The sequence below is a fragment of the Chionomys nivalis genome, chromosome 12 (assembly GCF_950005125.1).
Source record: "Chionomys nivalis chromosome 12, mChiNiv1.1, whole genome shotgun sequence".
NCBI lineage: Eukaryota > Metazoa > Chordata > Mammalia > Rodentia > Cricetidae > Chionomys > Chionomys nivalis.
The window spans coordinates 2,794,222-2,815,622 of NC_080097.1; the positions used below are offsets into that span (position 1 = coordinate 2,794,222).

The 21,401-nt window shown below is 46.8% G+C and overlaps 1 protein-coding gene across 11 annotated transcripts in view; it reads left to right on the forward strand.

The window, feature by feature from the left end:
• Positions 1-21,401, forward strand: part of Dock9 (dedicator of cytokinesis 9) — a 240,697-nt gene that overhangs the window by 139,969 nt on the left and 79,327 nt on the right. For all 11 annotated transcript variants that reach the window (XM_057785894.1, XM_057785904.1, XM_057785898.1 and 8 more), the window contains exons 10-23: positions 5,947-6,021; positions 7,704-7,844; positions 8,932-9,132; positions 9,512-9,634; positions 11,274-11,356; positions 11,848-11,970; positions 14,151-14,230; positions 14,320-14,507; positions 14,643-14,708; positions 16,038-16,130; positions 17,970-18,093; positions 18,438-18,559; positions 19,564-19,650; positions 20,186-20,275. In XM_057785894.1, the coding sequence (XP_057641877.1) occupies positions 5,947-6,021; positions 7,704-7,844; positions 8,932-9,132; positions 9,512-9,634; positions 11,274-11,356; positions 11,848-11,970; positions 14,151-14,230; positions 14,320-14,507; positions 14,643-14,708; positions 16,038-16,130; positions 17,970-18,093; positions 18,438-18,559; positions 19,564-19,650; positions 20,186-20,275 (1,596 nt within the window). The remainder of the gene's footprint in view (positions 1-5,946; positions 6,022-7,703; positions 7,845-8,931; positions 9,133-9,511; positions 9,635-11,273; positions 11,357-11,847; positions 11,971-14,150; positions 14,231-14,319; positions 14,508-14,642; positions 14,709-16,037; positions 16,131-17,969; positions 18,094-18,437; positions 18,560-19,563; positions 19,651-20,185; positions 20,276-21,401) is intronic.

Below are 21,401 nucleotides of genomic sequence, written 5' to 3' on the forward strand. Positions count from 1 at the left end.
AACAAAGCCAGATTCTTCATGCATTTGGTAATTTTGAGAAACCCCAGAGTTACTGAAAAGCACAAGAAGAAACAAAGCAGCCATGTCAACACTGCCCAGAGCCCTGTGCTGCCCTATGACCTTATTAGTGTGTGTGTATGTGTGTGTAAAAATAAAACCGCAGTGACAGTCGGCACCTTTTCAGCATGGCCTTTGCTCCCATGCTCTCCTGCTCCACAGCCCCCACCATGAGCATCCACTGGGATGCATTTTACTTTCATTTTCTTATGTGTTTTTATACATACCATCACCATAAAGACACTGGGCAGTGATTTGTGTGTGTGTGTTTGTTTATTTTGCATTGGTGTTCAGTGTTATCATATTTGGCCTTGTTTGGGGTACAGACCTGGTTAGTCGTTTTTATCGTACTGCATAGACTTTTTAACTGTTGGGCTATTTCCATTTTTCTTACTCTGAACAATGCTGCTGTGAATATCCTTGTCCTGTGTACACATCTGTCCATGATTCTTCTTAAAAGGAGGGCGATGTTTTTGTCTTCACTGTCCCTTTATAGTCTTTGTGTTTATTGCCTTTCTGTTCTGCTTTTTTTAGGATACAGTGAAATGCTGGCTGTACCCACCCACACGTTAAACACTATAATAGAAACATGGTGTGTCTACATAGGCTTGCAAATAGACAGGCGTCCAGCATTGACCTTTCTTTCTAGATGACATGGTGGGTCTTCCTGGCTCGGACTGCAGAGTTCTGTTTTTCTTCAGGACTTAGCTATTTTCACACATGCCCATTAAAACTAACTTTAGAACTTCCATTGTAACCTATGCCTGGCCCGGAGGAGTTTTGGCTTCTGTGTTTATTTTCATGCTAGTCCAGTGTGTGTGTGTGTGTGTGTGTGTGTGTGTGTGTGTGTGTGTGTGTGTGTATGTTGTGTGTTGCTGAAACTCAGGGCCCTGCATATGGTCGACCAGTAGTCTAGCACTGAGCTGCACCCCTCGACCAGTCTTGTTAGGCAGTCTGGGCATTAGTAGGCTCTGTTCGTGCATCCTGCATTGTTCCTGGATGCTCAGAGGTTCTCCCCGCAGCACGCTCAAACTTGTTTGGTTCTTAGCTTACTGAAGCAGCACATCCATGCAATCTAGAGACCGGAAAGGCACTTTAGGCTTACCCAGGGGGCAGAATGGTTACCTAAGATGAAGCTCCAGTGATTCGAGCCCAGGGTTTGTGATTTCCACGTCTGTATCTCTAAGCCAGACGTCGTGACACACACTGCTGCTGGGGAGGCTGGGACAGGAAGAATTGCCAAGTTCAAGGTCAGCTTGGGTCATAGCAAGAGCCTATCTTAAGCAAAGCAAAACAGGACAAAACCGACAAGAAATCCAGTTTTTCCCCCTATGAAGTTGAATAAGAATTTTAGTCTTTTCTTCTGCTACCTGGCCAACTTAATTTTTCAAAGGGAAAAGGGGAAAAAACGTACTGTCTTTCTCCCAGGGTGCTACTGTGAGGACTATTGGAAGTGTGGCTTTGTCAGTCACCTGTGAATTCTAGTGGCCTTCTCAGTCATGTGGCGTTTGAGGGACCAGGTTCTAAGTGGAGAGGCATCCCTGTGCCTGACCCCTCTGTGGTCAGCCTGGCTGTTAGCCCTGCTAGTGAGCCTGGGATATGGCTCATTTGTACTCATTAAGGGAACTTGGGGACTAACCAGCAAATGGACATCCTGTTTTTAGGAGGAACGAATTCCATGGTTACAGAGTCAGATAAATTGTGTATGGAGTGGGGTGGGAGAGATGCAGGGAGAGGAAGGGAGTGTACTCAGGATGAAGAGGTTAGGGAAGCGGACAACGGGAGGCTCGGCCACAGGGAAGGGTGGAGAGGATGCCTGGATCAGTGGAGAGGTAGGTGGAGGTGTGACTTAGTGGCCAGACCTCTCCTGATGGCTTGTCTTGGCCTCACTCTTCCTGTTAGCTCTGGCTTTTGTTTTCCATTGTGGCTGAGACCCAGCCAAACAGGATATGTCTGACAGGAAGTTATTTCAGTGCAAAATAACTGATATTTCACTCTGGAATATTATGGACTTGGATTTTCAGGGTTGTTTGTATGTTCCTGGAGCGTTTGCTTGTGCTTGAAGTACTGGATATCTCTACTGTTTTCGCTTCAGGGACATACTATATTTACCTGAAAATTTAATCTTTTCCTCCTATTGTTTAGCTCTGAAACCAAACTTTAAATTGTAAATAAAGCAAAATTCTTAGCATCAGTCTTACAAGTATTTCTATTTAAAAAGCCTGTACAAACCAGTGAATTTGTTTCTTCTGGGAACTCAGGGCATTCCTTCCTCTGCTTGCCTTGATGTTAGGTGACCCTGGAGGATGTATGTGCATTACCTTTTTGTGTAAAGGTAATATGAAGAAAAATCTCACACTCTCTCTTAATGTATTTTCCTTCTCTGTGGTGTGTGTGCATGCATGTATGTCTGTGCATGCTATGTGTGCACACGTATGCATGTGCACGTGTGTGTGGTGTGTTTGTGTGTGATGTGTGCACACGTGTGTGTGGTGTGTTTGTGTGTGCACATGTGTGTATATGTGTGGTGTGATGTGTGTGCACACGTGTGTGTATGTGTGTGGTGTGTTTTTGTGTGATGTGTGTGCACACGTGTGTGTGTATCCAAACAGTAGCTCACGCTTCATCACCTTGTGTTCTGAAGAGAGGCAGTTTCATATGATTCCAGAATTGCTTCTTTATGATTTTATTTCTAGGTTGATGAATTTTTCTTTCCAGGCAAATCTTCTATAGTGGAGTATAGGATGGAGTGTGACATTTGTAGGTCTATAGCCTCCCTGAGACTGAGTCAGGGGCAGGGGTCCGTGCTCGGCAGGACTTGTGGGAACCCGTGTGGTTTCCTGGTCACATTTTTATAAGAGTTTTAAAGCCAACTCTGGAACAAACACTTCCTTCCCAGACCCCAAACCAGAAAACCATGCCATTATCACGCCGTGGAATCGCCTGTGGTTTGGCAGTCATTCTGCTGCCAATTCTAGAATGCTCTAGCCTGGCTTTGTGTCCTGGGGTGAAGTGCTCGTCCGTTTGAGTTAGATGATGTAAGGCATGAACATGTGTTGTGGTAGCTCTTTAAAGGAAGAACTAAATCATCTGGAGGCTAGAGAGATGACTCGATGGCTCAGAGCACCAGCTGCTCTTCCAGGGGACCTCGTTTTGATTCCTAGCACCTACATGGTGGCTCACAACCATCTGTATCTCCAGTTCCATGGGATCCGATACCTGTCTCCTGGTCTCCATGGGTACCAGGCATGTCCCTGGTTCACAGATATGCATACAGGGAAACCACCCATACTTATAAAATTTTTTTAAGCTTTATGTATCCCAGCCTCAGGATTTTGCTAAGTCTGTTTTATCTCATTTTGTCTGAATGACTCGCCGCCAACACCATGTTTTTCCTGTAACATACTTTTGAAATGAAATAAAATTGGCCATAGATGATGTTTCACTTCAGATTGTGCACACACAAGCTTGAGATACATCACTCTCCTTTCTGGAAACCCTTGAATGTTTTAAAGATGAAGGAAGCATGGGGAAGCCGTGTCATTTGTGGCTGAATGAGATGGAAAGTGTTTTTGTGTCGGCTGAACCCTTCTCTTCTTTGACTTGGGTGCAAACAGCAGTTTCTAGGGAGGGTTGCCCTGCTCCTGTCCATATTCCTCACAGTCTTTTCTCCACTGAGTCTAAAATAGAAAACAAGCCTTGCCAGAGCGGAGCTGTTGGGAGGAAGCCTCCTACAGTCACACCGCACACTGACCGACCACAGGCTGTTTCCAGAGCAGGCCCGCTTCCTGCCTCCCTGAAACGCGCTCAATCACATAGTCTTGGGATAATTCTCTTAACAGCTGTATCTTTGTGGGCACTTAGCCTGTGAAAGTACATATTCTAAATGTCTTAATAAACACATTAAGATTAAGATTTTACTTTTATGCTTCTTGTAAGTAAAACTTCCCGGTGTTGTGTAAACAAGTAAGACTTTTTTCTTCATGATGACCTCATCTTCCTGACATCTCCAATCTCCATATATCCACTTAGGTATGTTCTAGTTTTCAGTGTGTGTGTGTGTGTGTAGAAGGTACAGGGATCAGCAAGATGAAGTGAGATGAGGCTCTCAAACTCTCCATGGAGAGAGTCTGCCTGGATCCAACCCAGGGACATCTTCTCCGTGGAAAGCAAAAGCAGGTGTAAAGACTGCCCCTTGAGATTCCTAATTTTTCATTGGGTTAGGTTAGAAATGCCATAGTAGATGTCCCTTAGCCATCAACACAGAAGACAGCCAACTTCTTCACCCTGGTTGTCCCTTCTCCATTGTCTAGGACAGAAAGGGAGAAGTAGCAGATGAGAAGGAGGAATTATAACCAGAGCTCCATATTTATCTGGGAAAATGAGGAGTGAGTGTCTGTGACTGCCACAAAGAATGCACTACGGGCGTGATAAATAAGAGGTTAAAGGTGACCTTGTGAATGTCCAGAAGCCTCTTTCACACAAGCGTCCCTCTAAGTCCTGCGTCTCTGTCTCCACCCTGCCACCACATATCTGTGTCCTTTGTGGCTTCCCCTCTGCCTGTCCCTTGGTGCTCTACTAAAACTCCTCCCACACTCCCAAGGAATCATGTCTGCTTCTATCCCTGCCTTCATGCTGTTGCTTTCCAAGTCTGCTACTCAAGTTCATGGCCATCGACTGAAAGGTTCCAGCTGAAAACCTCGCAGGCTTAACTGTTCCTGCGCCACTCTAAACCTCCGCAGGGTTCCAGTGCCCATGCTGTCTCCCACAACATTCCAGACCGCGCCACCCAGGTCACATGGCATGCCGCTGCCTCCTAGAGACCAGACAGGGTTATGGCGTAGCCTGTACTTTCCCGCCCTGCCATTGTAAAGAGATACCACGATAGAGACAGGTTACAGAGGAAGAGTTTATCAGGGGCCCGGTTACAGTTCCCAAGAGTTGAGGTGGGGAGCATGGTGGCAGGTAGGTAGCCTGGTACTGGAGCAGCTGCTGAGTGCTTCTGTCTTAGGTGCTGGAGCAGCCGCTGAGTGCTTCTGTCTTAGGTACTGAAGCAGCTGCTGAGTGCTTCTGTCTTAGGTACTGGAGCAGCCGCTGAGTGCTCCCGTCTGTGCTCCCTACTGGAGCAGCCGCTGAGTGCTCCCGTCTTAGGTACTGGAGCAGCCGCTGAGTGCTTCTGTCTTAGGTACTGGAGCAGCCGCTGAGTGCTTCTGTCTTAGGTACTGGAGCAGCCGCTGAGTGCTCCCGTCTGTGCTCCCTACTGGAACAGCCGCTGAGTGCTCCCGTCTGTGCTCCCTACTGGAGCAGCCGCTGAGTGCTCCCTTCTGTGCTCCCTACTGGAGCAGCCGCTGAGTGCTCCCATCTTAGGTACTGGAGCAGCCGCTGAGTGCTCCCATCTTAGGTACTGGAGCAGCCGCTGAGTGCTCCCGTCTTAGGTACTGGAGCAGCTGCTGAGTGCTCCCGTCTGTGCTCCCTACTGGAGCAGCCGCTGAGTGCTCCCATCTTAGGTACTGGAGCAGCCGCTGAGTGCTCCCGTCTTAGGTACTGGAGCAGCCGCTGAGTGCTCCCGTCTTAGGTACTGGAACAGCCGCTGAGTGCTCCCGTCTTAGTCCACACGCTCAAGGCAAAGAGAGGGAAAGCTAGCTTGGAACCGTGTGGGCTTTTGAAATCTCAGAACCCACCCCAAATGACGCAACTCCTCCAAAAGTCCTACCCCTCCCAAAAGGTCCCACCAACTGGGGATGAAGCATTCGAATAGATGAACTTTATGGGGACCTTCTTATTTAAACTGCCATAGGCAACTTTCAAACATATTCTGATACCTCTGGAGGAGGCGGTGGGGACAAAGGATTTTGTTCACAAATAAATTTGTTTTCTTTTTGTCCACAGAGCACCAGAGAAGCAGAAATCAAGCTGAAAAGCGAGAGCAGAGTGAAGCTTTTTTACCTGGACCCAGATGCCCAGGTAAGAACTATTTAACATTTAGAATATAAAATCTACAGATGTTTAATATTCAGTGTGCTGCCGAACATTGAGAGCACTGTTTAGCCCGCTTCCCGGAAGGCACCAGCCTGAATCTGCAGGGTCACACTGGTCATATAAGGGACCCCTAAAAATAACCCCTAGAGCGTGGCACATACCGCTGTAGACACTCGGAAGGCACCAGCCTCAATCTGCAGGGTCACACTGGTCATAGAAGGGACCCCTAAAATAACCCTTAGAGCGTGGCACACACTGCTGTAGACATCCGGAAGGCAGTAACACTTCTCAAATAGCTTTCAACCCCGAGAGAAAGCTAAGTGTGTGCAGCCCACATCTGTGTCCCAGCAAAGTCCAAACATGGCGTGACAAAGACCTCCAGGGCCCGTGACATTGAGTGTAAGGTAGAGTTGCCCAGAAGGGACGAGGTCATGCTATGTTTGCCCCAGCGCTTTCCCTGCTCATTTGTGGTTCTTCTAATAGACCTAGCTCTCCTTTCTAAATGACTCCCCATTTAACTTTAATAATAGCCATCTTCTGACCTCCTTCACGGACCTCCTGACTCTGTTTACTGTGGTAACATGCATACAGCACAGACCTTATAGCTTGAGTCATTTGATAATATATAATTCAAACTTTAAAAAGTAAAAAAATTTTAAAACTACAATAGTGATAAATATTCTCCATGTAACTGTTACACCATCTGTTTCCAATATTTGAAAGTTTCCGTCTTTAGAAACTGAAACTCTCCTTAAATAACAGCTCCCCATCCCTGGTTGTCCGTAAGCCCCTAGCGACCTCTGTTCTGCTTTTAGTCTTTATGAATTAACTATTTTATCAAACTCATCAATGTGAAACCATGCAGGATTTGTCTGTTATGTCTTTTTTTATGTCTTCCTTTACTTAACCTGTTTCCAACTCCGACCACAGCTTTCCTTTTATTGATTGCCTTGATTGATTGCTATTATTTGTTGGGGTAAAGCATGGACTGTGAAACTTCAGCCACATGCGGGGGTCAGAGGACGACTTTAGGGGTTGGTTCTCTCCGTCCTCCGTGGGTTCCGGGATCACACTCAGGTGGCCGGGCTTAGATGCTGCACACTTTACCTGCAGGGCCATTTCATTGATTCAGAATTTCCTTTGTTTTGTTTTGTTTTTTTGTTTTTTCGAGACAGAGTTTCTCTGTAGCTTTGGAGCCTGTCCTGGAGCTAGCTCTTGTAGACCAGGCTGGCCTTGAACTCACAGAGATCCGCCTGCCTCTGCCTCCGAAGTTCTGGGCTTACAAATGTGTGCCATCACGTCCAGCCCTGAATTTCCTTTTTATTATTGAGTGTACATGTCTGTGTGTACACCCGTATGTGTGTATATACATATATAATGTATTTTATGTGTCCTTACACATATGCTAATGGTGTTTAGGTTGTTTATAACCATGTGTTATTCCCTGCATAATGATCCTTCAAGCAGGTTGTCATCATGTATGTGACTGTCATGATGACATACAGGATGACATACATGTCTATTCAGTGTCACGTGCCGTGGCAAAGTCGCAGCCCTATTGTGGATATAGCTTTCCCGTGTTTCAGGCAGATTTATGTGATAACACCCATGATGGGATATTTGATGGGAGCTCTAAGTGTTTACATATCCACATTTTCATTTTCAAGAAACTGGACTTCTCACCCATGGAGCCGGAAGTGAAGCCGTTTGCAGAGAAGTTTGGGAAAAGAATTCTCGTAAAGTGCAATGATCTGTCTTTCAATCTCCAGTGCTGCGTCGCTGAAAACGAGGAAGGACCCACTACAAATGTAATTTTCCTTCCGAAAAGTGCAGGTGTTTGACGAGGTCGCCCACAAACACGCAGGTCCGCCAGCACATTGTCTCTAGAGGGGAGATGTTAGAGTTGCCATAGAGTCCCCCTGGCCAAGAGCGTGGACTCTGCTCTGGGTGGGTCGGTGACCTGGCCCAGGGACCAACTGAGGAGGCAGTCACCTTAAGCCATACTGAAGAGATAGATAATTTGCCCTTTACTGAAACCGTACTTTTCCTTCCCAGAATTCCCCCTTTCCGACACAGTCCCTCCATCAGCCAGGCATCCGTGAGGTTTGGCTGAATCTCCATACCTTGCCAAGTTTTAGAAAAATGTGACGACTCCCTCCTCCTTCACCCCCACGCCACGCACCTTTTAAAATACATTTCCTTCAGGTGCTGGCCAGAACACGAGTGTTTTTTCTGATGGTTTCGGCTTCCTCACCCCTTTCTCCAGCGTCCGCCCACCATGTGTCTGACCTCCACACGGGCTTAAAAACGCATGGCATTTTTTCCCTCCTCTTCCCCATTCTTCTTCCCCTGGCAACTACTGAGATTCACAGCTTGATTGCCATGGGCTTTTCATTTAGATTCTAATAAAATTGTCCTCAAGTTTCAAAATAATTTTAAAAACAAATCAGTGCTTTCTGCTTTAAACATTTATTAATTTCAGGTGTCACGGATTTCCCCTTACATTGTAGCTCGGGTGTGGAGACCTCACCCAGGGAGAGGCGTAGGGCTCACACTGGGACGTGGATGGGATGGGGGTGGGTTTGCAGACAAGGGTAAGACAGCAGGCTTAAGCTGGATATCCAGGATATGAATTTCATGTTAGATGCCCCAAGGAGATCAGCTGTCCTATCTGGAGAGGGTGCATGAAATAGTGACACCCATGAGGGGGTAGTAACAGTGTTGTTTCTTAAAATGCTTTATAGCCTAACTCTGTGGCAAGGAACAAAAGTGTCACAGTCATCCAAGGGGACAGTCATAAACGGGGCTCGCCATTCTCCCTGCACGGCCGCATGTCCCCCGCAGCTGTCTGAACTGTCTTGACGACCGTGGTGTTGTATTGATGTCCTTGTCCAGGTCGAGCCTTTCTTTGTCACCCTGTCCCTGTTTGACATAAAATACAACCGGAAGATTTCCGCTGACTTCCACGTAGACCTGAACCATTTCTCAGTGCGGCAGATGCTGGTCCCCACGTCCCCGGCCCTGATGAACGGTGGTCAGAGCCCGCCTGCCTTCCAGGATGCGCTTCAGGCCACAGCCATGCAGTATCCAAAGCAGGTGGGGACCGTGCACACCTCTCAGCCTTCTCTTGCAGGTGCTGTTTGATTAGTAAAACTGCTCAAATGAGACCTTGTCATGCACCAGTGGGGCAGTTTGGGTCGTTGATTACAGGGCAGCGTGTGTAATTACATAGTAAAAGCAGACTGAGGGAGAAGTGGTTCGGGGCTCTTGTTCATTTCCTTAAACCTTTTCCTCTTACCCTCCCCACCAAGCAGACTCTCTGAGCAAATGGTGGACTGAGAGTTACCTGGGATATTTGGCCCAGGTCTCCTTCCTGATTGGACTGTCTCACTGCCCTCTTCTGCTGTGGTGGCCAAGGGATTTCTTTCCTTCATCCTGAGTACTGCTGACCGAAGAGAACCCTTTGTCTCTCTAGGGGATATTTTCAGTCACGTGTCCTCATCCAGACATATTCCTGGTGGCCAGAATTGAGAAGGTCCTCCAGGGGAGCATCGCGCACTGTGCTGAGCCGTACATGAAGAGCTCCGACTCCTCCAAGGTAGGAATGGTTTCGTGCTTTGCGATCATTAGAAATTAACGGACAAAGGGATGACTTTTATGCCCAGATAAAAACAATTATGAGGTTGCAGGTAAGCCACACTTATCCATGGTCCAAAGCGCACAGACAGATGAGGCCCTTGCCACATGAGCCTGAGGGTTGGAGTTCTGCTCCCTGGCACCCATATGCCTGCCGTGTCTGTAGTCCCAGCACTCACGAAGCAGAGACAGCATCTCCAGGCAAACGGGTAGCTAGAGTGGCCAGTACCAGCTGGCTTCAGGTTCAGATGAGAGTTAGCTCTTCACAACGTGGTTGCCATCTGGGAATATGCCTGACATCAACTCCAGTCCTCCACAGACATGTACACAGCTTTTACATGCACATGCAGACATGCATACAGACATGATACATGCCACACATGAAAAAATACTAAAACATAAAGAGCTGTTACTTTATGTACTGTGCCCAGGTGTTGGCACATGCCAAGGGTATGTTCTGCCACTATGCTAAATCTTATTCCCGTGTGTCCAATTCTTTTGTTTTCTGTGAGACAGGGTGTGACTGGGAAGGACCACAGAGATTTATAGTGACGAGGGCTCATGAATATTACCACCCACAGCCTCCATTTTTAATGTGGGGAAAGCAGAGTTCATGGAGTCACACAGTGACTTTCGTGAATCTTCAGACGGGCATCCCTGCTGCTCTGGTACTTTGTCGCCTGCCGAGTGCCTTCTCTCACTCGATGGTGCCCGCAGATCACTGCAGGGCCTGTCAGGGTGCAGTCCTGCCCAGAGCCCAGAGTGACCCTAACTGCAGGGAAAAAAACACTGGCTCTCAGGTGTAAGCCCTTTTCCTAAGACTGCTTTGACGTTGATGTACTCAAGTAACATAAATGACCTCAGGTTCCTTCCTGTACACACAAAGGACACTAAGGTCCCCTTTAGACTGTCCAGATCAGCCACACTTTGATCACAGAGCACTACCACAGGACAGGGACGTGTGGAGCACCTGACCGGTAATAGAACCACTCTACATGCGTGCATGTCATTGGCCCAGCACCGCATGCTTGTTGTGTTCCATCGACCGAGAACAAGCCAGAGCTGATAATGGGGCAGTGATAGTGTTTGTGTATAAAGCAAAGCGGTAACAGTTGAAGGCGGTGTCTAATTTAAACCAGGACTAATTACGGCGTTTCCCAGATTGTGGGAATCTGTGCACGTTGGTGCATGCTAGGAGCTGGGAAAGCTTGGAATGCTCATTAGTGTTTTCCTTTAAATTCTGGTAAGTAGATATTTGGGCATGGATACCAAATATTAGTCTACTCAGTGGTTTACAATTAGCTTAGTCAAAAAGAAATTGCGATAGGAAAAGTTCTGGCCAGAGAGTAGCCCGTTTGTTGCTTGCAAAGACTGGAAGGGTTTATTTCTAAGCTTCCTGAAAACAATACTCCAGTTATGAGGATCACTGCCAGGGGTGTGATTAAATGAAGAAGTCCGTACTGGGTTTGAATCCAGCCCTATCGTTGTTGTAAGAAGCACCTTTCTGTGCATCTGCTGGTACGGTGAGATCTTCAGTGGTCATGCTTTGGCCACTTTCCCCATGCCTGAGTATTTCAGTGCTCTGTCCTGGTGCGTTCCAGGTTGCCCAGAAGGTGCTGAAGAATGCCAAACAGGCATGTCAAAGACTGGGACAGTACAGAATGCCGTTCGCTTGGGCAGCGAGGTAAGGGAGAAGGCCTTTTATACTTGAGATGGACGGGTAGGCAGATTCAGAGAGGTGAGATCAAGGGTTAATAACCAGCAGATCAGAAGATGTATTAAGCCATGGCACAGAGAGGAAGGACGCGGGCCAAAGAACAGCTGCTGAGCCCAGCAGCGTGGACAGGAGGTTTGTCTCAGTCCAGGCCTTGGCCACGTGCCTCCAGCTGGGATGGTGCATCTGGGGTGTCCCGCGGTGGCCTCTCTCCGTGTTCCCTCCTTCTTTCCCACGTGAATGGGATGTTGTTTTCTCAGTACAGGCTTTTGGCTGGAACTCTGCTCTGTGCAAACTGGGTTAGTTATGGTTGTCCTCATTAATACTTGCCACATTTGGGGATAATGAGATTCCTGTTGGCCACAACCAGTGGAATCATGATTAGTCTGCGTGGAGACCAGAGTTCTCTTTATTTTGGTCTTTAGAAAAGTGAGTCTCGAAACATCGTTTCACTGTTTCAGGACGTTGTTCAAGGATACATCTGGAAACCTGGACAAAAATGCCAGATTTTCTGCTGTCTATCGGCAGGACAGCAACAAGCTTTCAAACGATGACATGCTCAAGCTACTCGCAGACTTCCGGAAGTGAGTTTTTAAGGTGTTGATGTTTCCGCATGTGTGGGGGAAGAGGCAGGGACAGTCATGTAAATTATATCACTCTAGATCATGAGGGGTACGTGGGGGAGTGGGCGTGAACAGAACGTATCCTGGAGTCCAAGAGAAGAAACAAACGGTTCTGATGAATTGGAATTCTTGCTGGATGTTTTGGTGAGGTGATAATACAGCTTAAGGGTAGAGGTAAGTGTAGGCAGGAAAGACACAATCTGAGGGACACTGTCAGCTGGAAAGGTGACCGCAGCAGGCAGTCAGGAGAGGTGGGCTCCTTAACGAAGCCACAGGGCCCAGTTGCTGGGCCTTGGCTTCCCAACTGTGTTACAGTGGGGAAGAGGAGGTTTCTGACTTGCAAGATTGGCTCTCCTGATACTAATAAGCAAACGTGGGGAAGATGATAATTGACATAACCCTCACCTAAGCAGTCATAGTTTTCCATGCTTTGCACATGTTAATGGGTGTGTGCATTCCCTGGGGCTTCTGCCACTGCTGGGAAGGCACCCTGGTTGGGAGCTTGCTCTCATACAGAACCCAGGACCACCTGCCCTGCGCTGGGTCCTCCCATAGCAATCCTTAATCAAGAAAATGCTCCATGCCTACAGGCCCATCTGATGGGAGCCTTTTCTCAGCTGAGGTCCCCTCTCCCCAGATAACCTGACAAACAAGTAATCAACCCAGACCTGAACTTGGATGGTATTGGCAGCACTGTGGAAGAAATTATTTGACGGGTGGTTTATGAAGATCTGGGTGGCAGCATTCTGTTTCCAGGACCAGCCATGCCACGTTGACCACGACTCTTTTAAATTGGTTGGCTAAGCTGGTGCCACAGAGGAGTGCAAAGCGTTTGGCGGGATGTGTTTGCCATGGTTACGTGTAGCGTCCCATGAATGACTCATGGGTGTGAGAGGACAGCTGTTCAATTGTTGGAGGGACTAGCTGCCAGGAAGGGCGCTGAGTGGCTCATGTCATGTGAGAGTGGGGAACTTAAGAGCCTGTTCTTGGCGGTATTCTATGTGATGTAGTGTGATCAGTGATGGTCACGAATATACACGATGCCGATCAAATATCTTCATGGCGTGAAGCTCTCAGGACGATCACAGACACTGATGGTAGAGCCTGGATTCAGGAGGATATGGGCTTACCATAAATGGCTCAAACATAAAAAAGATGAAAATTTATCAGAACAGAAGAAGTCCTATTCTGATGTCCCAACGTGTAAAGTGCATACTATTTTCCCAGAGGCTTTGAGTTTGGTTCCCAGTCCCTGCATCAGGCATCTCACAACCGCCTATGGCTCAAGTACCAGGGGATCTGATGCCTCTGGCCTCAAGGGGCTCACATGCACATATCCCCCCCCACACACACACACATACACCCCAAATTAAAAAAAAAAAAGAAAGAAATGTGAAGTAGCCGTTGGTGGTCGAAAGAGGAACATTTCCTGGACCTTTGGTGAGCAAATACTCAGAGAAGGGAATTTTATCTTCTCTGAGGAAAGGGCCTGGTGTCACAATGCCTGTGCTGGTTTCTTTGACAACAGTAGCAGCTCTTTTAAGTTTAAGACAATGGGGAGATTCTTTATTAGATGGAGTCAGATGAATGACAAGTTTCATTGATCGATTACTTCATGCCCAGCATTTATATAGCTTCTGCTTCTAAATGCTGATTCTTCCAAATAAGACTTGTATCTCCTTGGTGAGGCTGAGGAGAAGGGAGGCTTTCATTGTAACTGTTTGGTGATATTGTATCATTGTAACTTTTGGGTGATATTGTATCATTCTAACTATTTGGTGATATTCTGTATCTTGGCCTCTGAGGTTACTTAATCCATTAGGCCAAGAATCACTTCAAATACTGAAAAAGTCTGAACCCCAGTGTGCACTGCAAAACACTGGCTTTGAAGACTTAAAATGTTCTTGTATTGATGATGTACCAAAAAGATAATATTGTATAAATGTTGGGCTAAGTGAAATACCATATTTTTTGCCAGTTTTTAATATCTTTTTCATGTGGTTGCTGCAAAGTTGAAATGTGATTTTTGCAGCTGGTGATCTTATATATATTGTTAAGTCCTTTTTCTGGGAATACCACTCGAGAATTTGGACTTCTCAGTTAACCTCACACGTAACACTTGATTTCTCTTTTGTTTGTAGACCTGAGAAGATGGCCAAACTTCCAGTGATTTTGGGCAATCTAGACATTACGATTGACAATGTCTCCTCTGACTGCCCTAGTAAGTGATTTCTTCTGTACAATAAACAGCCCACGTGTTTGTCTAGTTGGCTTTTCCTCTGGTCTGTATTACTTGGGATTTCTTTTCAGATTATCTCAATTCATCGTACGTTCCCATGAGGCAATTCGAAACCTGTAGTAAATCTCCGCTCACGTTTGAAGTGGAGGAGTTTGTGCCCTGCATCCCCAAACACACCCAGCCTTACACTGTCTACAGCAATCACCTTTACGTGTACCCGAAGTACTTGAAATACGACAGTCAGAAGTCTTTCGCCAAGGTGAGTACACGGATGTAGGAGTCTCCTTTACAACCTAGCTTTTAGGTTCTTTTATAAATGTGTGTGTGTGTGTGCGTGCTGGGTTTTGTTGCTTTTTTTTTCTCTTACATCTTTTTCTCTTACAAACCCCTGCAGGCCAGAAATATTGCTATTTGCATTGAGTTTAAAGACTCTGATGAAGAAGACTCTCAACCCCTGAAGGTTTGTTTGTTTTATACATACACAACACACACATATATAATATACATATATATTATATATCTTTATTTTTATATAATATGTAATATTATTATATATAGTAAGGTACATAATTTCTACCTTCTAAGAAGATTAATGCACAGACTTGAAATTGATATGTACTTTAAAATGTTACATACTTTAGTAGAACTGAGTTTTAAATCCAGACAGTCCAGCTCCAGAGCCTAAATTCTTTACTATGTTAAAATGACTTTCCCAGAAAAGGAGACAAATGTGCAAAAAGAAATAATATTTAATATATATTAAAGAATTAGTACATTTTAATTTTAATTAGCACAAGCTGAAACTATAGGGTATTATAGTACATAATGGCCTATGCTAAATGTCACAGTGTGTAGGTTGATTCTTGGTCCTAATTGACTATGTTTTGCTGTTCTTCTTGGAGATGGGATCCCTATGTGTACGTGATTCACTAAGCATGTATTAAATACCCACTGTGCATCAGACCTTGTCTGGGTGTGAAGAGTCGTGCTATACATAAGTGTGAAGGTAGAGGTAGCGATCAGCCACGGGATCTTCATTAAGTAGCTGACACAGCATCTCAACAATGCTCTCTCTCGTCAGAGACAACGTTGATTGATGCTGTTCCCAGCACCGTGGTGTGCATACTTAATCCTTCTAATTACCAAACAGACTTTTCAAATAGATCCATTGAGATCTGGGATTTCTAGGTTCGAAGAAGATGAATGCACGGCTGAAAGTTGTTCAGTGCTATATACTTTAGTAGAACTGAGTTCTACATCTAAGCATCGCGGCTCCAGAGCCTAAAGATGTGCGGAAGTAAATATAGTCTCTCTCGAGACGTTAGATTTAGGTTGGGGGTGATGGAGTGTCTGCCGAGCACACGCAGAACTCTGGGTTCTGTCTCAGCACTTGTAAAAGCAGGCATGGCGGCACAAACTTGTGAGGGCTGCGCTCCAGTCTGGAGGACCTCTGGCCGCCAGGCAGAGCAGGCCAGCCTGGGCTAAGTGAGGGAACAAGAGAGGGAAGGGAGACGCTGAGTGGGAGAGGAGAAAAGGAAATGGGCAGGTTAGTGATCGACGGTCATGGAGAGAAGGCCGCCTGAAATGTTTTTATGGAAAAACGGAAGCGGGTGGGCAACAGACCGGGGAAGATCTCTGGTTTGCCGTACTTCAGAGCTCGAGGACTCGCAGGCCCGGGCTCTCACAGGCAGACGCCGTCCGAGGAGCCTCGTTCTCTGTAGCACATCTGAGCAGACTCTCACGCCGTCAGCTGAAACGCAGCGTTTGCTTTTGCTGGTTCTCCCTACAGTGCATTTACGGCAGACCTGGGGGCCCCGTGTTCACAAGAAGTGCCCTGGCCGCAGTTCTGCACCATCAACAAAACCCAGAATTCTATGACGAGGTACGGACGTCTTCAAAGAATAGCGCAATTTGACCAATTTCAGAGAAACGTGAACTTTTCTGCTCGTTACAGCGGAGTGCAAGGGAAACTGCTCCGTGCTGCGACCACAGCAGCAGCATTGGCGTTTTACTTATTTTTCTCTATTTAACATCTTTGTCATTAAAAATAAAACCACATGCCACAAAATAATAAAAGACAATTTCTAATTGCACCTTTAGTACCATGTTAATATTCCAACTGACCTCCGTTCAAATTCATCCTTGAGTTGATGTCCCTGGGAGGCCTGCTCCTTTCTGAAGGAAAAGGGAGGAGTGGAGGGAGGGGAAAACTTCAGAGAGATGATCAAATTTTAAAAAATAAAACCTACCAAAACCAAACCCATCCTTGAGCGTAGTTACCATTGAACCTAAGAACTCTCCTGTTTTTTGGTGGATTTTCTCCTGTGGAATGGTTTATTCTTGAACGACTAGAGAGTCGTGGGGTGGCATGCTCTTGGAGTGATCTAAAATTCGTATGTGACTTTTGATTTACACGGAACTTACTTAATACCCTATGTTGAGCCTTATCAGTAACACAGCAGTTAACAAGTTCTGTGTGTTCCATAGTCTACATACGGTGAAAAGAACATGAGAGCCAAGAGAGATCGCTTTTTATTCCCACATTCAGTTTGCAGCAGAGAGAAACTGCTCACATTTTAGACAGAATCTGCAACACTAAACTCGCTGCAGGCGCAGTAGGTGACTTTTAAATTACCGACAGCATGTTCTACCGTTAATTAATACAACCGTGAGCTAGCCTTGTAGCTAACTCACATTTCTTATGATTGTGAACATTGCCAGCCATCTGCTTATATGCATACAGTTTGATGAGTCATATCTCAGTAATTGGTACGTGCAGATTTTATGGTAGCAAATTGGGCACTAGGGAGATGCTGAGTAGCTAAGCTAAGTGCTTGCTCTAGAACCTGAGTTCAGATCCTTAACCCCAGTATAAAAAGCTGAGCTTGGCCATGCACGCATCTGTAACTCCAGAGCTAGGGACAGGTCGAGACGAGAGGATCCCTGAGGCCTGCTGATGCCAGCCTACCTCCAGACTCAAGCTACCGTGTCTCATGGGAACCGGGGAGAGGACTAGGCACCATGTATTCCCTTATTTCCTTGCATTTTGGTGTGTCCTCATGCTCACACGTGTGCATCTGTAACCCACATGACCCACATATCACACAAACCCCTCCAAGTACACATAATTACGTACTCATGAATACCTAGTTTTTTGACTTTTTAAGTAATGTGCTTTGTGTATAAATTTTTCAAATGGCTCCCTCCTGCCAAATAAGATAAAGTAAAGCAAACAGAAACCCAGATTCAGCATAGGATCGTGGTGTGGCACCGTGGTAAAGTGTGTGATTAGCGTGTGTGAGGTGCTAGATTGAATTCTTAGTACCAAAACCCGGAAGTAAACAAAAGTCTCCATATACGAGACCCATGTAGTTGAAAGCCCTGTGGTCTGAGGTCAACTGTAGTTCAGAGAAACTGCTGTAGGTGAAAAGATGTTCAGCCCCAGGTTTCATGCCTACAGCAGTGTGGCTTGTGTCGTGGAGTCTGTTTTCCTGTTTGCTTATGCCGGAAAGCGACATCAACCCTTCCCCGGTTTCTCATCAGTGAGTTCAAAATCCGTCTCTTCCTTGGCATCATTAGCAGCTTGGGTGTGTCTAAATTTCATCCTAGGAAGAGTTTGAAGAGAAGACGTGTAGGTGCGCGTTGGGCCACCTGCACCTGCCTTCCCTGGGCACACTTGCTGTTACAGAACGTTAGGAAGTTTGTTCTTTTGCCTTTGCAGATCAAGATAGAGTTGCCGACCCAGCTCCATGAAAAACACCATTTGCTCTTCACGTTCTTCCACGTCAGCTGCGATAACTCCACTAAAGGGAGCACAAAGAAGAAAGACGCGGTAGAAACGCAAGGTGGGAATCCCGTCTCTCTTCGCTTCTTTGTTTTATTTATTTTTTTATCATTTGCACATTGAAGTTTTTATTATATTCTGGTTCTTAATCATTCATCCTCTTGCCAAAGGGTTGCTTCGGTGGGTTTCTGGATGGCATGATGCTGCCGTGCCTGGATTGCATATATACGTTGCATTTGTAAATGACTGGTGGTCTGACCCCAGAGAGACGCGCAGCAGAGGCTTTTTCAAGGCTCCCCATCACTTACCTTGACTGATGGTAGCGGTCGTTGTCCAGGTTGCAGTGGCTTTCCTTCTGAAGGATGCGAACTCACAGTGGATTTTCTTGTCCTTTGTTCCCAACAGTTGGCTACTCCTGGCTTCCCCTCCTGAAGGACGGAAGGGTGGTGACAAGTGAACAGCACATCCCTGTCTCGGCTAATCTTCCGTCCGGCTACCTTGGCTACCAGGAGCTCGGCATGGGCAGGGTACAAGATTTTAAGAGTGGTTTGTTTTCACCCAGCGTCTTCAGAAAGCGTTAAAGAATGTCTGAAAACAATGGCACACGGGCACAAACAGCACACAGGATTTCTACCGGCCCTAATAGTTTGGTTTTCTTTATTCATTTTGAAATAAATGTGTGCAGTTAGAAGCTGCCTCGGATAACTCTCGGTGCGTTTTAAAGCCTGGACTGGCAGTGCCGGGACAGAGAGGCACGGAGATACTGGGCCCGGCGTGAGTCTTTCTGAGAAATAGTCATGCTCAGATCTTAAGTTCTCAGTTCTTCTAGCTCGAGATAGATCCTGAGGGTCAAATCTCTTTCCTGCGTGGTTGTTCACTCTGTCTGGTGTTATCTTCATTGCTTCTTAGAACCCTGAGCTCAGGTTTACCTAAGATCCTCGTGAACTCAAACACTGTGGTGCACACCTTTAATCCCAGCACTCAGGAGGCAGAGGTGAAGCTCTTTTGGTTTGAGGTCAGCCTGGTCTACATAGAAAGTTCCAGTCAAGTCAGGGCTACATAGTGAGACCCGGTCTCAAAAAAATAAAAAGATACTGGTAAAGTAGAATCCATTTCCAGCCAAGTGGACTGTTGTCTCAGGCTATTTAGAAAGCCCAGGAGGCAGGGCGGTGTGCCAAGGGGAAGGAACTGGGCAAATCCGAATGCAACCCAGCTGCAGTTCTGCTGTGGATGCAAACCCAGCTGCAGCCCTGCTGTGGCCAGGTGCAGCTCCCCAGCAACCGGAGCCCTTTGGGCCTTCAGTCCCTCACCGGTGCCCCCATTGGTGGTTGTGTGTAGCTGAGATAGCTAATCTGTTGGGGCCTTTCCCCCTGATGGTTGTGTGTAGCTGAGATAGCTAATCTGTTGGGGCCTTTCCCCCTGATGGTTGTGTGCAGCTGAGATAGCTGATCTGTTGGGGCCTTTCCCCCTGATGGTTGTGTGCAGCTGAGATAGCTGATCTGTTGGGGTCCTTCCCCATTTTTTCTTTCAGCATTATGGTCCAGAAATTAAGTGGGTGGAAGGTGGCAAGCCTCTGCTGAAGGTCTCCACTCACCTTGTCTCCACGGTGTACACTCAGGTATGGGTCGGCGGTCTCATTCCCGTGGTTGTTCTGCCACCAAGTTTGTGCGGAACTGAATCCTGGTGTCCTGGAAATGTGTTTGTGTGTTATAGGCCTTTACTTGAAAAGAGTACCTAGAAGGTGCGTATGTGTGCTGATGTACATGACAAGTAATTTATAGTCTGTGACATTGTTCGGCAGTTTTCCCCGTGGGGCCCTTAGATGACATCTGTACGCGGTCAGTTTTATAATCTTAGAAACATTTATGGGGCTGGATGGATGACTCGGTGGTGAAGAGCACCTGGCACAAAACCATGAGGGCCCCTGCCTCAAGGGGAGAGGCAGAGCGATAGAGGAGAAGTCCCAGTTCCTCTTCCAGCCTCCTCATACACACCGGTGTGTAAAACCCTTTACACTTGTACTCAGATGCATCGAGATTCTCACGCGTGTGCGCACACAAACACACACACACACGCCAATAAATATAAGCCATTTCTGTTTGTTCCCTGTCTCTAGAAGTGCATACTAACAGACTTCTCTCCCCCCACTCCAGGATCAGCATCTACATAATTTCTTCCAGTACTGTCAGAAAACAGAATCTGGAGCCCAAGCCTCAGGGAGCGAACTTGTAAAATACCTTAAGGTACCAGATGGCTTTCTTAGTCACTCTTAAATGACTTTGGAAGTAAATTGGGTTTCCTTTCTGGTGGTGGGTGTTGTTACTGCCCATTGTAAGCTTCTATCTGGATGCTATCACAGTGGTGGCTTTAAGTGGCCTTAGATAGTGAACCAGAGTGAACTGAGCGATAGCTCTGCCCGCCTGTGTGCTCCTCCCTGTGTTCTCTCGCGTGGGGACAGCTTCTCCTGTGCTCTCTTGACCAGCTGTGGGCACAAGAGAAGCTGTCCCGGCTGGGCCTCTTGGGTGCCACGATAGCTGGGTACCTGATGCTAGCTCATTCATAAAGAACAGAAATGTATTCTCTCACAGTTCAGAGGGCTAGGAGAAGATCAGGGCAAGAGGTGGGTAGTAGAGAGGAGACAAACCCGTTGTTTTATAAGGAACCCATTCTAGCAGTCTCGGTGATCCATTCCTGAAGGTTGTGCCCTCATGGCCTGGTCACCTCTCCTTAGACCCTACCTCCTTGATTTTACATTGAGGATTAAGTTTCTAACAGAAGCTTTGTGAAGGACACACTCAAGTCACAACAGTCCTGACCCTGAGAGAGCTCCTCCGTCATTGTAGGAGGCAGTATTCCCTTATGACAGCATCCTGGGTAGACGGAGGTGAGGCACCCAGCCCGGCCCAGCTGTGTGCAGGAGTCAGTGGCTCCTGGAGCCACTGTGCAGCAGTGACAGCGGGGTACAGGGGACCTCGATACAGAATGGGATTAAAGAAGAGAATTTTGGAAACAGTCACTAAATGACATTCCATGAGTAGGACAGAGTAAGATGCGGGAAATAGGGTAGACACTCCTATTTGGTCTAATCAAGAGAGACAGCCTGCCTGTTTAAATAACGAACACACACGTCCATTGCGACTGCTAGCCTAGCCTCTCCTCCACTTCAGTGACAGCTGTGGCTGCTCTGACCATTCTTGGTGACGTTCCTCCTGATTCCTCTTCTGCCTCTCTGCTTTAAAGAGCTTTCGTCATGACACTAGTCCCCTGCACACTCCTTCATCCCCGGCGCTGTGGGACATCTTCACAGGCCTGCAGTTTAGGACACAAGTCCATTCTGTGTGCCGCCTTCAGCTTTCCATTTGTCATAGA